This window comes from Salmo trutta, chromosome 15 (genome assembly GCF_901001165.1).
Source record: "Salmo trutta chromosome 15, fSalTru1.1, whole genome shotgun sequence".
NCBI classification, from domain to species: domain Eukaryota; kingdom Metazoa; phylum Chordata; class Actinopteri; order Salmoniformes; family Salmonidae; genus Salmo; species Salmo trutta.
The window spans coordinates 60,887,063-60,903,663 of NC_042971.1; the positions used below are offsets into that span (position 1 = coordinate 60,887,063).

Sequence of the window (16,601 nt, forward strand, 5' to 3'; positions counted from 1 at the left end):
GAATGATGGGAAGTTTGAGAGCGCTCGATTTAATCTAAACAGTAAACAAAAAAGTTGTTTGACCTTAACCCGTTCGGCAATTTCATTGGTCTAATGAAAGCTTCATGCCACCAAAAAACTGAGCACGTCACAGAATGTGTTTTTTTGGAGAAAAAAATTTGAAAGCGGGAAAAATCCATATATTAGCCGCGTCATTGTTTAAGCCGCGAGGTTCAAAGCTGGGAAAAAAGTTGCGGCTTATAGTCCGGAATTTACGGTAATTATTACGTTTCTGCCTCTGAACTAGGTTGAATATTTGCTTAATTAATTCTCTCTAGAAAAAAACAGTGCGTTTTGCTCACAAAAAAAACATTCAGCGTAACTAAATGGAATTCAAGTAATTGAACCGACGTTAGGTCAACTAGTTTAATAACCGAGGTTAATCATTCCGCACGATCCATTATGTATGGCTCGCAGCCCAGAGAGAGACTCTATGGACGATCCATTATGTATGGCTCGCAGCCCAGAGAGAGACTCTATGGACGATCCATTATGTATGGCTCGCAGCCCAGAGAGAGACTCTATGGACGATCCATTATGTATGGCTCGCAGCCCAGAGAGAGACTCTATGGACAATCCATTATGTATGGCTCGCAGCCCAGAGAGAGACTCTATGGACAATCCATTATGTATGGCTCGCAGCCCAGAGAGAGAGACTATGGACGATCCATTATGTATGGCTCGCAGCCCAGAGAGAGAGAGAGACTATGGACGATCCATTATGTATGGCTCGCAGCCCAGAGAGAGAGACTATGGATGATCCATTATGTATGGCTCGCAGCCCAGAGAGAGACTCTCTGGACGATCCATTATGTATGAGAGAGACTCTATGGACGATCCATTATGTATGGCTCGCAGTCCAGAGAGAGACTCTATGGATGATCCATTATGTATGGCTCGCAGCCCAGAGAGAGAGACTATGGACGATCCATTATGTATGGCTCGCAGCCCAGAGAGAGAGACTATGGACGATCCATTATGTATGGCTCGCAGCCCATAGAGAGACTCTATGGATGATCCATTATGTATGGCTCGCAGCCCAGAGAGAGAGACTATGGACAATCCATTATGTATGGCTCGCAGCCCAGAGAGAGACTCTATGGACGATCCATTATGTATGGCTCGCAGCCCAGAGAGAGAGACTATGGATGATCCATTATGTATGGCTCGCAGCCCAGAGAGAGACTCTATGGATGATCCATTATGTATGGCTCGCAGCCCAGAGAGAGACTCTATGGACGATCCATTATGTATGGCTCGCAGCCCAGAGAGAGACTCTCTGGACGATCCATTATGTATGGCTCGCAGCTATGTACTTATTATAGATGTTTATGAGCAGTTAAAAGTGCCTTTGTCCTGAATTATTTTTACATTATGTAAAGCTCATAAGCTGTTATAAATGCAATTATAATGCATTACAAAGAGGGTATTCATAGGAAGTGAGGTAGGTCTGACTGGCTGGGGTTAGCGCTAGGTCTGACTGGCTGGGGTTAGCGCTAGGTCTGACTGGCTGGGGTTAGCGCTAGGTCTGACTGGCTGGGGTTAGCGCTAGGTCTGACTGGCTGGGGTTAGCGCTAGGTCTGACTGGCTGGGGTTAGCGCTAGGTCTGACTGGCTGGGGTTAGCGCTAGGTCTGACTGGCTGGGGTTAGCGCTAGGTGTGACTGGCTGGGGTTAGCGCTAGGTGTGACTGGCTGGGGTTAGCGCTAGGTGTGACTGGCTGGGGTTAGCGCTAGGTCTGACTGGCTGGGGTTAGCGCTAGGTCTGACTGGCTGGGGTTAGCGCTAGGTGTGACTGGCTGGGGTTAGCGCTAGGTGTGACTGGCTGGGGTTAGCGCTAGGTGTGACTGGCTGGGGTTAGCGCTAGGTGTGACTGGCTGGGGTTAGCGCTAGGTGTGACTGGCTGGGGTTAGCGCTAGGTCTGACTGGCTGGGGTTAGCGCTAGGTCTGACTGGCTGGGGTTAGCGCTAGTTCTGACTGGCTGGGGTTAGCGCTAGGTCTGACTGGCTGGGGTTAGCGCCAGGTCTGACTGGCTGGGGTTAGCGCCAGGTCTGACTGGCTGGGGTTAGCGCCAGGTCTGACTGGCTGGGGTTAGCGCCAGGTCTGACTGGCTGGGGTTAGCGCCAGGTCTGACTGGCTGGGGTTAGCGCCAGGTCTGACTGGCTGGGGTTAGCGCCAGGTCTGACTGGCTGGGGTTAGCGCCAGGTCTGACTGGCTGGGGTTAGCGCCAGGTCTGACTGGCTGGGGTTAGCGCCAGGTCTGACTGGCTGGGGTTAGCGCCAGGTCTGACTGGCTGGGGTTAGCGCCAGGTCTGACTGGCTGGGGTTAGCGCCAGGTCTGACTGGCTGGGGTTAGCGCCAGGTCTGACTGGCTGGGGTTAGCGCCAGGTCTGACTGGCTGGGGTTAGCGCCAGGTCTGACTGGCTGGGGTTAGCGCCAGGTCTGACTGGCTGGGGTTAGCGCCAGGTCTGACTGGCTGGGGTTAGCGCCAGGTCTGACTGGCTGGGGTTAGCGCCAGGTCTGACTGGCTGGGGTTAGCGCCAGGTCTGACTGGCTGGGGTTAGCGCCAGGTCTGACTGGCTGGGGTTAGCGCCAGGTCTGACTGGCTGGGGTTAGCGCCAGGTCTGACTGGCTGGGGTTAGCGCCAGGTCTGACTGGCTGGGGTTAGCGCTAGGTCTGACTGGCTGGGGTTAGCGGTAGAGCAATCTTGTAACTAGTATCCTTTATGAATGTAGTTATAGATGTTTGAGGCACTATAAGCGCCTATGTCACGCTTTATAATCAGTAGCAGTGCAATCATAACCAGTATTCCTGTCTGTCTCCTCTAGCGCCTCCGTCAGGGTTTGTTTATAAACCCCAGGCTCCTCTGACGGTCTCCGGACAGCGACAACAGGACCTGGACTTTGAGTCTTCAATTGAGGAACAGGAGGCAGGAACAGGATCCCCCAGCCCTCCTCTCCCCACCACCACCACCTCCTCGTCTGTCTCCACAGTCCCACGCCAGAGCAGCCTCCGCTCACAGGACTCCAGGACCGAGAGCACTAATGCACCCCTCCAGACCCCCGTCAACGGCACCCAGCCCCATCGCACCCTGCCCACTGAAGCTGCCTCAGTACCCGTATCCATACTCCATCACCAGGATCGAACCAACAACATCGCCTTGACCTTCGACCCACTCAAAGCGTCTCCACCGGCGTTGCCACCCAAAACCAGGAAAGCTAAGATCCCTGAGGTCCCTAAAGACCCAGACTATTCAGATAGAGGGGACTCTGAAATGGATGAGGAGACGTACTCTAGTAGTCAAGAGAAACCAAAGTTTAAAAAGGTAGGTAGGGGCCGGGGTTTTTTCTGACAACTTTAACAAGAGTTCAACAGGTGGCAGCTCTGTTTCAGTTATCTGTAATGGAGAGTTTTTCATTGGTGGTGTTTTGGTGCTTTTGATATGTCTGGAAGTCAGTAGGCTACAAGATCAAATTCAAGAGCAACATGTACAGCGAATAATGTTCACCATCTTGTGTATGACCTGAAAACTACCTGAGAAACAGTCCCTAGTATTTAGTCATATGTTTGTTGATGTCCTCAAGGTAGACTATACAATACCACTACAAAGATGCATGCCGTTAACAAACAACCTCTCGAAATGCTTGACGTTTTTTACAAACTAATTGCATGTTTTGTTTAATCATGTCTGGCTACATGTCATTGCGTTTTAGAATTTTAACAAATGCAATGCAGCGTTATAGTATGGCTGCATCTTTTGATCCTTTCCTATGTTATACTTCCTATACCAATTCCTCCCCCTCCTCTAAAACTACTTCCTGTTATTCTCTCTGCATGTCTGTTGCCTGGCAACAACCCCAACGTTCCATTTACTGCCATGTTCTCTGTTTACAGGAGTTAACTCCTCCTCTCCCCAACGGCAGCTTGGGAGGGTTAAGTGGCAATGTCCCAGGGGTCAGTAGTCTCTCTCCTGGAGATGTGTTTGACGTTGAGCTGTCTAAAAAGGACAGCAGCTTGGGCATAAGTGTCACGGTACTGTTACTGAGTGTCACGGTTCTGTTACTGAGTGTACTGTTTCTGGTACTGTTCTGAAAGGTTCTTTTTGTTTTGTTTTTGGGGTTTTTTCTTTCCTCATGACTGGTGTATGTGTTTTCCAGTAGCTCTGGTGCCTACTGTTGCTCTGCTGCTTGACTTTCATTGTGGGATTTGAAGATTGCTTTGCGTCTCTGCATGCACATTTTCTCAAACAGACATGTTGTATGGATGGATGAGGATTCACACATGGTGACACTGCCGCTGTAGGTACAGATTACAGTAGGATCATTTGACCCTGGGATGACCCGCCAGTTTAATCGTGGTTTTACTAATGCCTGCTTAGATGTTGTGCCACTGCCTGCATGACGACTTTAATTTGCTGAAGTGACCAGCAGTGTAATTTTCCCTGTGAATGAGTGGTATTATTATTGTTAAAGGTTCTTTCAACTTGAGTCATGTAGTCTATCATGGTGATGTGTCATGTTAACAACACGACTTAGATACATCTGATCTGTATAATACAACCCCACTAATAACCCCATAGACCAGCAGTCTGTATAATACAACCCCACTAATAACCCCATAGACCAGCAGTCTGTATAATACAACCCCACTAATATAGACCAGCAGTCTGTATAATACCATGCCACTAATAACCCCATAGACCAGCAGTCTGTATAATACAACCCCACTAATATAGACCAGCAGTCTGTATAATACCATGCCACTAATAACCCCATAGACCAGCAGTCTGTATAATACAACCCCACTAATATAGACCAGCAGTCTGTATAATACAATCCCACTAATAACCCCATAGACCAGCAGTCTGTATAATACAACCCCACTAATGACCCCATAGACCAGCAGTCTGTATAATACAACCCCACTAATAACCCCATAGACCGGCAGTCTGTATAATACAACCCCATAGACCAGCAGTCTGTATAATACAACCCCACTAATAACCCCATAGACCAGCAGTCTGTATAATATAACCCCATAGACCAGCAGTCTGTATAATACAACCCCACTAATAACCCCATAGACCGGCAGTCTGTATAATATAACCCCATAGACCGGCAGTCTGTATAATATAACCCCATAGACCGGCAGTCTGTATAATACAACCCCACTAATAACCCCATAGACCGGCAGTCTGTATAATACAACCCCACTAATAACCCCATAGACCGGCAGTCTGTAAAATACAACCCCACTAATAACCCCATAGACCAGCAGTCTGTATAATACAACCCCATAGACCAGCAGTCTGTATAATACAACCCCACTAATATAGACCAGCAGTCTGTATAATACAACCCCACTAATAACCCCATAGACCAGCAGTCTGTATAATATAACCCCATAGACCAGCAGTCTGTATAATACAACCCCACTAATATAGACCAGCAGTCTGTATAATACAACCCCACTAATAACCCCATAGACCGGCAGTCTGTATAATACAACCCCACTAATAACCCCATAGACCGGCAGTCTGTATAATACAACCCCACTAATAACCCCATAGACCGGCAGCCTGTATAATACAACCCCACTAATAACCCCATAGACCGGCAGTCTGTGGACGACATGAATACAGCATTATACTCCCTCTGTCTGGTTGACTGTAGTGAATACAGCATTATACTCCCTCTGTCTGGCTGACTGTAGTGAATACAGCATTATACTCCCTCTGGGAGTCTGGTTGACTGTAGTGAATACAGCATTATACTCCCTCTGTCTGGTTGACTGTAGTGAATACAGCATTATACTCCCTCTGTCTGGTTGACTGTAGTGAATACAGCATTATACTCCCTCTGGGAGTCTGGTTGACTGTAGTGAATACAGCATTATACTCCCTCTGTCTGGCTGACTGTAGTGAATACAGCATTATACTCCCTCTGGGAGTCTGGTTGACTGTAGTGAATACAGCATTATACTCCCTCTGTCTGGTTGACTGTAGTGAATACAGCATTATACTCCCTCTGTCTGGCTGACTGTAGTGAATACAGCATTATACTCCCTCTGGGAGTCTGGTTGACTGTAGTGAATACAGCATTATACTCCCTCTGTCTGGCTGACTGTAGTGAATACAGCATTATACTCCCTCTGTCTGGCTGACTGTAGTGAATACAGCATTATACTCCCTCTGTCTGGTTGACTGTAGTGAATACAGCATTATACTCCCTCTGTCTGGTTGACTGTAGTGAATACAGCATTATACTCCCTCTGTCTGGTTGACTGTAGTGAATACAGCATTACACTCCCTCTGTCTGGTTGACTGTAGTGAATACAGCATTATACTCCCTCTGTCTGGCTGACTGTAGTGAATACAGCATTATACTCCCTCTGTCTGGCTGACTGTAGTGAATTCAGCATTATACTCCCTCTGTCTGGTTGACTGTAGTGACACGACCTGTTCTCCTCAGGGTGGAGTGAATACCAGTGTGAAGCATGGAGGGGTTTATGTGAAGGCCATCATCCCTAAAGGAGCTGCAGAACTGGACGGAAGGATCCAGAAGGGTAAGCTATAGCACCTTGGTCCTGTTCAGTAAGGCACACCGTAGCAAAACGTTTTAAAACAAAGGTTTCTTATTGGGCATGTCTAGGTAGTTCCCTCTGTTTCTGTGTTGTTCCATTTGGTGCCTGATCAACACATCAGTAGGGAGAAAACATTTAGAAATGGGGAGTACTACCTGAACTTGTCCAATAAGAACACAGATTCACGTTTTCCGTAGCAAAACCCTGTGCCATGGTGTACCCTACTGAACATTACCCTGATGGACTGCAGCCAGCATGGAGGATTCCTACCAAACCTGCCGTGGTATCATGTTGTCAGCACCTTAATGCTTGACTGGAGTCAGGCTGTTTATTTACACTGAGTCTACAAAACATTAACAACTCTTTCCATGACATAGACTGACCAGGTGAGTCCAGGTGAAAGCGCTGATCTCTTATTTGATGCCGCTTGTTAAATCCACTTCAGTCAGTGTAGATGAAGGCGGGAGACAGATTAAAGAAGGATTTTTAAGCCTTGATACAATTGACACAGATTGTTTATGTGTGCCATTCAGAGGGTGAGTGGGCAAGACAAAATATTTAAGGGTCTTTGAACAGGGTATGGTAGTAGGTACCAGGCGCACCGGTTTGTGTCAAGAACAGCAACGCTGCTGGGTTTTTCCACACTCGTTTCCAGCGTGTATCAAGAATGCTCCACCACCCAAAGGACATGCCGCATTGGAGTCAACATGGGCCAGCATTCCTGTGGAACGCTTTCGACACCTTGTGGAGTCCATACCCCGACGAATTGAGGCTGTTCTGATGGCAAAAGGGGATGCAGCTCAGTATTAGGAAGGTGTTCCTAATGTTCTGTACACTCAGTGTAATACCTGTCTTTATGGTTACTAGGTGACAGGGTGGTGGCTGTCAATGGGAAGAGTCTGGAAGGAACCACTCACAAGCAGGCTGTGGAGACCCTCAGAGATACTGGAAAGGTCAGTACAGTCACTGTTAAAGTTCACTTTCATGGAGATATATCTTATTTCCACTTACCTATGGTGGTGGTGATTTCCTTGCCTACTACGGTATGATTCAACCAGACAGTTTAGCTTGTTTAGCAAGTTCCAGCGTCTACAGTGGAAGTCGGAAGTTTACATACACTTAAATTGAAGTCATTAAAACTTGTTTTTCAACCACTTCACAAATGTCTTGTTAGGACGTCTCACTTTGTGCATGACACAAGGAATTTTTCCAACAATTGTTTATAGACTTAAAAATGCACTGTATCACAATTCCAGTGGGTCAGAAGTGTACATACACTAAGTTGACTGTGCCTTTAAAACAGCTTGGAAAATTTCAGAAAATGTCATGGCTTTAGAAGCTTCTGATAGGCTAATTGACATAATTTGAGTCAATTGGAGGTGTACCTGTGGATGTATTTCAAGGCCTAACTTCAAACTCAGTGCCTCTTTGCTTGACATCATGGGAAAATCAAAAGAAATCAGCCAAGACCTCAGAAAAAAGAATTGTAGACCTCCACAATTCTGGTTCATCCTTGGGAGCAATTTCCAAACGCCTGAAGGTACCATGTTCATCTGTACAAATAATAGTATGCAAGTATAAACACCATGGGACCACGTAGCCGTCATACTGCTCAGGAAGGAGACGCGTTCTGTCTCCTAGAGATGAACGTATTTTGGTGTGAAAAGTGCAAATCAATCCCAGAACAACAGCAAAGGACCTTGTGAAGATGCTGGAGGAAACGAGTACAAAAGTATCTTTTTCCACAGTAAAACGAGTCCTATGTCGACAAAACCTGAAGGGCCGCTCAGCAAGCAAGAAGCCACTGCTCCAAAACCGCCATAAAAAAGCCAGACTATGGTTTGCAACTGCACATGGGGACAAATATCGTACTTTTTGGAGAAATGTCCTCTGGTCTGATGAAACAAAAATAGAACTGTTTGGCCATAGTGACCATCATTATGTTTGGAGGGAAAAGGGGGAGGCTTGCAAGCTGAAGAACACCATCCCAACCGTGAAGCATGGGGGTGGCAGCATCATGTTATGTGGGTGCTTTGCTGCAGGAGGGACTGGTGCACTTCGCAAAATAGATGGCATCATGAGGAAGGGAAATAATGTGGATATATTGAAGCAACATCTCAAGACATCAGTCAGGAAGTTAAAGCTTGGTCGCAAATGGTCAATGACCCCAACCATTCTTCCAAAGTTGTGACAAAATGGCTTAAGGACAACAAAGTCAAGGTATTGGAGTGGCCATCACAAAGCCCTGACCTCAATTCTATAGAAAATGTGTGGGTAGAACTGAAAAAGTGTGTGTGAGCAAGGAGGCCTACAAACCTGACTCAGTTACACCAGCTCTGTCAGGAGGAATGGGCCAAAATTCACCCAACTTATTGTGGGAAGCTTGTGGAAGGCTACCCAAAACATTTGACCCAAGTTAAACAATTTAAAGGCAATGCTACCAAATACTAATTGAGTGTATCTAAACTTCTGACCCACGGGGAATGTGATGAAAGAAATAAATGCTTAAATAAATAATTCTCTCTACAATTATTCTGACATTTCACATTCTTAAAATAAAGTAGTGATCCTAAAACAGGGAATTTTTACTTGGATTAAATGTCAGGAATTGTGAAAAACTGAGTTTAAAGATATTTGGCTAAGGTGTATGTAAACCTCCGACTTCAACTGTATCTACTATATAGGCTTATGGTGTCTTCTCCTATTTGAGACTCCTTGTGCTTTCTGACCAGTGGTGTTACTCTCCACTCCTCCCCTCCTTCTCCGCACCTCCCCTTCTGCTCCCCTTCTGCTCCTCTCCTCCCTTCTCCTCCACTCATCCCTTCTTCAGATGGTCCACTTGCTGTTAGAGAAGGGTCAGCTCCCTGCGGACCGTATCCACGCCCCTCTGACCCCTCAGTGCACCCCTCCCAGCGACCAACAACAACCGGCACCAGAGGCTGCTCCGCCCAAAGCCCAGCCAGAGTACAGCTTCATCACTGATAGTGAGTGTACAGTACACACTCATTCATTCAAACACTCATTACTTTCTTATGCGTCACCAGCAGTTGCTGGTCTTTGATGTATAATGTTTGATTATGACATTGTGCCCTACTGCCGTTGTGCCCTTGAGCAAGGCACTTAAACCCTAATTTGCTCCAAGGGGCGTTACTCTGCAGCTGACCCTGTGCTCCTACCAGTATCTCGGGTGTGTATGATGTCCGAGAGAGTTAGCAGTCAAATACACAAAGTTTTCTTGTTTTCCTGTCCTCAAGACAATGTATTTGAGGTGCCCTTGCTGAAGAATTCATCAGGCCTAGGGTTCAGCTTCAGTAGAGAGGAGATCCTCCCTGACCAGACCACTGGTAACGGCTCCAGCATGGTCCGGGTCAAGAAGCTTTTCCCTGGGCAACCTGCCGCTGAGAGTGGACGCATCAACGTGGGTGATGTCATCCTCCGTGTCAACCAGACGCCCCTCAAAGGACTCTCGCAGCATGTATGTCACCTTTCAATATTGATCAATAAGTCAAACAATATGTTACGTTAGGGGGTGGGGTTTCAAATGGCTTTTTCAGTTGAAGAACTGACTCCCTTGTATGCCAATATTACATGACTTAACCATTTTTTATATTAAATGTTCTTGTGTTTCTCTGCCCTACCACTAGGAGGTGATCTCAGCGCTGCGAGGAACCGGTCAGGAGGTCACTCTGCTGCTCTGTAGACCTGACCAGGGTGTCTTACCTGAGATGGACGCCTCTGCTCTGGTGAGGAACGCTACCAGCCAACAGCACCTCTCACGTGGTCCACAAACTGGGCAAAATGTCTGCGCTGCTTTTCTCTTATAATGATCGCATAGGACCATTTACCACTATAGCCATATTCACTCTAAGTGGAATGCAGTGTATTTTTGATATTTAGTGAGCTATACACTAATATACTTGCTGAGTGTATCTCATTCTCCACTCCACAGACTCCCATGGCCTCTCCTCGTAAGGAACCAGTAGTCCAGACCCAGCAGCCTGAATCCAGCCTGGCCAGGCCCAGGACAGCCTCTCCTGTAGGGGAAGAAGGGAAGAGGAGCCTGGGTCTAGGACCTGGGCAAATGGAGGAAGCTCTGGACAGACTGCTCATGAAGTCCCCCAGCCGTCGGGACAGCTACAGCGACAGCACGGATGATGAGGAGGTAACGATTTCATTGATAATTAGTAACAATTGATAACAAGAACTAAAATAGAAATGGGTCTGTAAAACTTTAGAGTTTTTAATCGTCAATGATTTTTAATGTGTGTATTGTTTCACTCGGCTGAGGCAACTGGACATTTGTCAAATTCATGAATGACTAAACAATGGATTATTTATTTATCCATTCATTCATTACTTAATTCATTCAGGTGGAGGAGGCCTTCAGCCCATCTCTGGAGCAGGGCCGACAAGCCTGGGATCATGGTATCTACCAGACCCCCAGCAGTAACCTCACTCTGGGGAGACTCCACCAGTATGAGACCCCCTGTGAGCTGGATGACACCATCCGCTCTGCCTACTACTCTTCCAACCTGTCACTGTCCAACCTCAGCAGAAGGTAAAGATTATATCCTACTGCTGATATTACTCATGTTAGCCTGATCCCGGAGAGGGGGTGGCCTGATCCCGGAGAGGGGGTGGCCTGATCCCGGAGAGGGGGTGGCCTGATCCCGGAGAGGGGGTGGCCTGATCCCGGATCTAACAAAGAAGGATTTGTGAGTTAGCCAGCTAACCTGCCTAAATATCTGAAAAATACTTTATACTTTTTAGAAAGATGAGCTTGAAATGGGGATATAAATAAACATTATTTCCTACCATGGCAGCAGCTGCTCTTCCTGGGGTCCAGCAAAATTAAGGCAGTTTATACAATTTTAAAACATTACAATACATTCACAGATTTCACAACACATTGTGCGCCCTCAGGCCCCTACTCCACTACTACCACATATCTACAACACATTATGCGCCCTCAGGCCCCTACTCCACCACTACCACATATCTACAGTGCTAAATCCATGTGTACGTGTGTGTATAGTGCGTATGTTATCGTGTGTGTGGATTCAACATGCCAATACCTCTCATAAATACAAGTAGTGATGAAGTCAATCTCTCCTCCACTTTGAGCCAGGAGACATTGACATGCATATTATTAATATTAGCTCAATTTTCCTAAGTCCCTTTGTGGCACCTGACCACCTGACTGAACAGTAGTCCAGGTGAGACAAAACACCTGAAAGCACCTTGTCTCCCAAGTGGCACAGCGTGTCTAAAAGGCACTGTCTCAGTGCAAGAGGTCATCACTACAGTCCCTGGTTCGAATCCAGGCTGTATCACATCCGGCTGTGATTGGGAGTCCCATAGGGCGGCGCACAATTGGCTTAGTGTCGTCCGGGTTTGGCCGGGGTAGGCCGTCATTTGTAAATAAGAATTTGTTCTTAACTGACTTGCCTCGTTAAATAAAAAAACTAGGGCCTGTGGGACCAGCCTTGTTGATAGTGCTGTTATGAAGGTAGAGCAGCGCTTTATTATGGACAGACTAGAGAAACTAATGAGAGGTTATATAGTGTCCAGGTCATTAGTACCGTAACCAATGAGCGGTGACTCATTGCAGTCAGGTGAAATGTAATAAAGTTTTTTGTTTATTCTACCTGACAGACAGTAGTATTGTATGATCTGTTCTACACAAGATATTTCTATGTTAAAGTTATAGACTAAGAATGTCACCTCAGTTTAACACTGTACTTCAGCTTCTGCTTGCTCTGTGGGGTCTAAACCAGGTTACAGTAAAGAACCTTGTGACAACTGTTGGTGTAAAATTTACTTATTTGATTGATTCCTTCTGTTCTATTTCCGCAGGTGTCCCCCCTCCTCCCCTCGGGTCCCCGACCTGACCACCACCCCTCAACCTATGGTATTATCTCCAGAAGCCCCCAGTCCCGACCCCCTGCCTCTCCCTCGACCACCACACTTCAACCACACCCTGACAGACAACAGACAAGACATGGACGAGTTTGTACCGGTAAGAGCAGTGGAACACTAGGACCTGTCTGAACGCATAAGTACTTTGACCGTCCTGGTTTCCTCCATTCCTTTCTCTCAAAGCACATTGGAGGAGGAGGAGGTCCAAGTGAACCTCTCATGGGCAGAGGAAGCAAGGATGTAATGTGTATTATCCATGTTATTATATAACTAAACTCAGCAAAAAAAGAAATGTCCCTTTTTCAGGACCCTGTCTTTCAAAGATTATTCGTAAAAATCCAAATAACTTCACAGATCTTCATTGTAAAGGGTTTAAACACTGTTTCCCATGCTTGTTCAATGAACCAGAAACAATTAATGAACATGGACTTGTGGAACTGTTGTTAAGACACTAACAGCTTACAGACGGTAGGCAATTAAGGTCGCAGTTATTAAAACTTAGGACACTAAAGAGTCCTTTCTATTGACTCTGAAAAACACCAAAAGAAAGATGCCCAGGGTCCCTGCTCATCTGCGTGAATGTGCCTTAGGCATCCTGCAAGGATGCATGAGGACTACAGATGTGACCAGGGCAATAAATTGCAATGTCCGTACTGCGAGACGCCTAAGACAGCGCTACAGGGAGGCAGGACGGACAGCTGATCATCCTCGCAGTGGCAGACCACGTGAAACAACCCCTGCGCAGGCTCAGTACATCTTAATTTATTTTGACCTTTATTTAACTAGGTAAGTCAGTTAAGAACAAATTCTTATTTTCAATGACGGCCTAGAAACAGTGGGTTAATTCTTCACAGACGAGTCGCGGTTTTGCCTCACCAGGGGTGATGGTCAGATTTGCGTTTATCGTCGAAGGAATGAGGCCTGTACTCTGGAGCGGGATCGATTTGGAGGTGGAGGGTCTGTCATGGTCTGGGGCGGTGTGTCACAGCATCATTGGACTGAGCTTGTTGTCATTGCAGACAATCTCAACGCTGTGCGTTACAGGAAAGACATCCTCCTCCCTCATGTGGTGCCCTTCCTGCAGGCTCATCCTGACATGACCCTCCAGCATGACAATGCCACCAGCCATACTGCTTGTTCTGTGCGTGATGTCCTGCAAGACAGGAATGTCAGTGTTCTGCCATGGCCAGCGAAGAGCCCGGATCGCAATCCCATTGAGTACTTCTGGGACTTGTTGGATCGGAGGGTGAGGGCTAGGGCCATTCCCCCCAGAAATGTCCGGTAACTTGCAGGTGCCTTGGTGGAAGAGTTGGGTAACATCTCACAGCAAGAACTGACAAATCTGGTGCAGTCCATGAGGAGGAGATGCACTGCAGTACTTATCCTCTATGGGACCGGCGGGACGAATTCGTCCCACCTACATAACAGCCAGTTGAATCCAGTGGCGCGATTTTTAAAACGTTTGAAATACTATTACTTCAATTTCTCAAACATATGACTATTTTACAGCTATTTAAAGACAAGACTCTCGTTAATCTAACCACACTGTCCGATTTCAAAAAGGCTTTACAACGAAAGCAAAACATTAGATTATGTCAGGAGAGTGCCCAGCCAGAAATAATCAGACACCCATTTTTCAAGCTAGCATATAATGTCACGAAAACCCAAACCACAGCTAAATGCAGCACTAACCTTTTATGATCTTCATCAGATGACACACCTAGGACATTATGTTATACAATACATGCATGTCTGTTCAATCAAGTTCATATTTATATCAAAAAACAGCTTTTTACATTAGCATGTGACGTTCAGAAAAAGCATACCCCCCCGCAAACTTCCGGGGAATTTACTAACAATTTGCTAAATTACTCACGATAAACGTTCACAAAAAGCATAACAATTATTTTAAGAATTATAGATACATTACTCCTCTATGCACTCGATATGTCCGATTTTAAAATAGCTTTTCGGATGAAGCACATTTTGCAATATTCTAAGTCCATAGCCCAGCCATCACGGGCTAGCTATTTAGACACCCGGCAAGTTTAGCCTTCACCAAAATCGCATTTCCTATAAGAAAAATGGTCTTACCTTTCCTGTTCTTCGTCAGAATGCACTCCCAGGACTTCTACTTCAATAACAAATGTAGGTTTGGTCCCAAATAATCCATCGTTATATCCAAACAGCGGCGTTTTGTTCGTGCGTTCTAGACACTATCAGAATGCTAAATCACGGTCGTGCGCATGGCGCAGAACGTGACAAAAAATTTCTAAATATTCCATTACCGTACTTCGAAGCATGTCAACCGCTGTTTAAAATCAATTTTTATGCAATTTATCTCGTAGAAAAGCGATAATATTCCGACCGGGAATCTGCAATTAGCTAAACAGCCGAAGGTAAATACTCCACGGGGGCGAATCGCGCAAGCGCCTAATTCTATTGTCCACTGATGCGACACTTGGAAAAGGGGATTCTGTGTTTCAGCCTGAGGCTGCCTCGTCATCGTTCAGGTTTTTCCCGGGTTCTGAGAGCCTATTGGAGCCCTAGGAATTGTCACGTTACAGCTAAGATCCTGACTCTTCAATAAACAGAAGCAAGAACAACAACACCTTGTCAGACAGGGTACTTCCTGCATGAAACCTTCTCAGGTTTTTGCCTGCCATAGGAGTTCTGTTATACTCACAGACACCATTCAAACAGTTTTAGAAACTTTAGGGTGTTTTCTATCCAAACCTGAACAATAATATGCATATTCTAGCTTCTGAGTTGGTGTAGGAGGCAGTTAAAAATGGGCACATATTTTTTCCAAAATTCTCAATGCTGCCCCCTAGCCCGTAGAGGTTAATGCAGCTGGTGGCCACACCAGATACTGACTGTTACTTTTGATTTTGACCCCCCCTTTGTTCAGGGACACATTATTCCGTTTCTGTTAGTCACATGTCTGTGGAACTTGTTCAGTTTATGTCTCAGTTGTTGAATCTTGTTATGTTCATACAAATATTTACACGTTAAGTTTGCTGAAAATAAACACAGTTGACAGTGAGATGACGTTTCTTTTTTTGCTGAGTTTATGTAGTATTTAGTCTTGTTCATTTTTAGCACAATTTGATTCCAACAGCGTTTGTTTACCACTGTCTGTCTGTTTGTCAGGACGTGGAGCTGAAAGTGTCCCTTGTGAAGTCTGAGAAAGGAAGCCTGGGGTTTACTCTGACCAAAGGGAACGACCTGGGCTGTTACATCCATGACATCATCCAGGACCCTGCCAAGGGAGATGGCAGGCTGCGGCCCGGGGATCGCATGATCATGGTACACATGTGCTGAATGTAGCTACTGAACACTCTCAATCTGGTTTTCCTTGATTCCTCACCTCCTCCTCCAATGCGTTTTAAGGAGGTGAGGAGAGAGACTTTGGGTCTCCTTCTCCAATGCAGCTTGAGTACACACAGAGAGAGGATACGAGGAATTGAAGACAGACAAATTGATAGTCATGTTTGAACACTCACTCTGTCATGCTTTATCACAAGCATTTCATCTGTAGCTCTTTACTAACGACCCCCCCCCCCCTTTCAGGTGAACAACAAAGATGTGTCCAACATGGGTCACACTGAGGTGGTGAACCTGGTGAGAGCGGCCCCCAGGGTGGTCGATCTAGTGGTAGGAAGGGTCCTAGAGGCTCCTAAACCCCCTATAGAGGCACACCTACTGCCGGACATCTCCTTCCAGTGCCCTGACCAAACATTAGGTAAGAGAAATATAGAGATCTATTTAGACTGCCTAAAATTATCTATTTAACTAATGTGTATCATCGCAACTGTTGAAAATATCTGTGTTGGTCATCAGCAATGATGATCATTATAATGAAAACGTGACATGGACAGGGCTCAAGAAAGCACAATATGTAAGCGTGTTAGATTGCAGTTTGAAAGGAATGTGTGGTGTTTTTTTTGGACTATAAATAAGCTTCCACTGCCACTTGCTGTGGTGTTTTAGGTGACAGCTTTTGGTTCAGAAGGTCAGGGTTGTGTTCATTAGGCACCAAACAGAAGAAAATGGACTGAAACA

General features: G+C 46.0%; 1 protein-coding gene across 5 annotated transcripts in view; it reads left to right on the top strand.

The window, feature by feature from the left end:
• ptpn13 (protein tyrosine phosphatase non-receptor type 13) overlaps positions 1-16,601 on the top strand; it is a 149,915-nt gene that overhangs the window by 119,005 nt on the left and 14,309 nt on the right. For 3 of the 5 annotated variants that reach the window (XM_029692418.1, XM_029692416.1, XM_029692413.1), the window contains 12 exons: positions 2,864-3,360; positions 3,930-4,067; positions 6,506-6,599; positions 7,485-7,570; positions 9,448-9,601; positions 9,872-10,092; positions 10,262-10,360; positions 10,567-10,779; positions 10,988-11,175; positions 12,474-12,636; positions 15,690-15,845; positions 16,110-16,281. In XM_029692418.1, the coding sequence (XP_029548278.1) occupies positions 2,864-3,360; positions 3,930-4,067; positions 6,506-6,599; positions 7,485-7,570; positions 9,448-9,601; positions 9,872-10,092; positions 10,262-10,360; positions 10,567-10,779; positions 10,988-11,175; positions 12,474-12,636; positions 15,690-15,845; positions 16,110-16,281 (2,181 nt within the window). The remainder of the gene's footprint in view (positions 1-2,863; positions 3,361-3,929; positions 4,068-6,505; positions 6,600-7,484; positions 7,571-9,447; positions 9,602-9,871; positions 10,093-10,261; positions 10,361-10,566; positions 10,780-10,987; positions 11,176-12,473; positions 12,637-15,689; positions 15,846-16,109; positions 16,282-16,601) is intronic. The other 2 variants (XM_029692414.1, XM_029692417.1) reach the window with 2 other exon arrangements.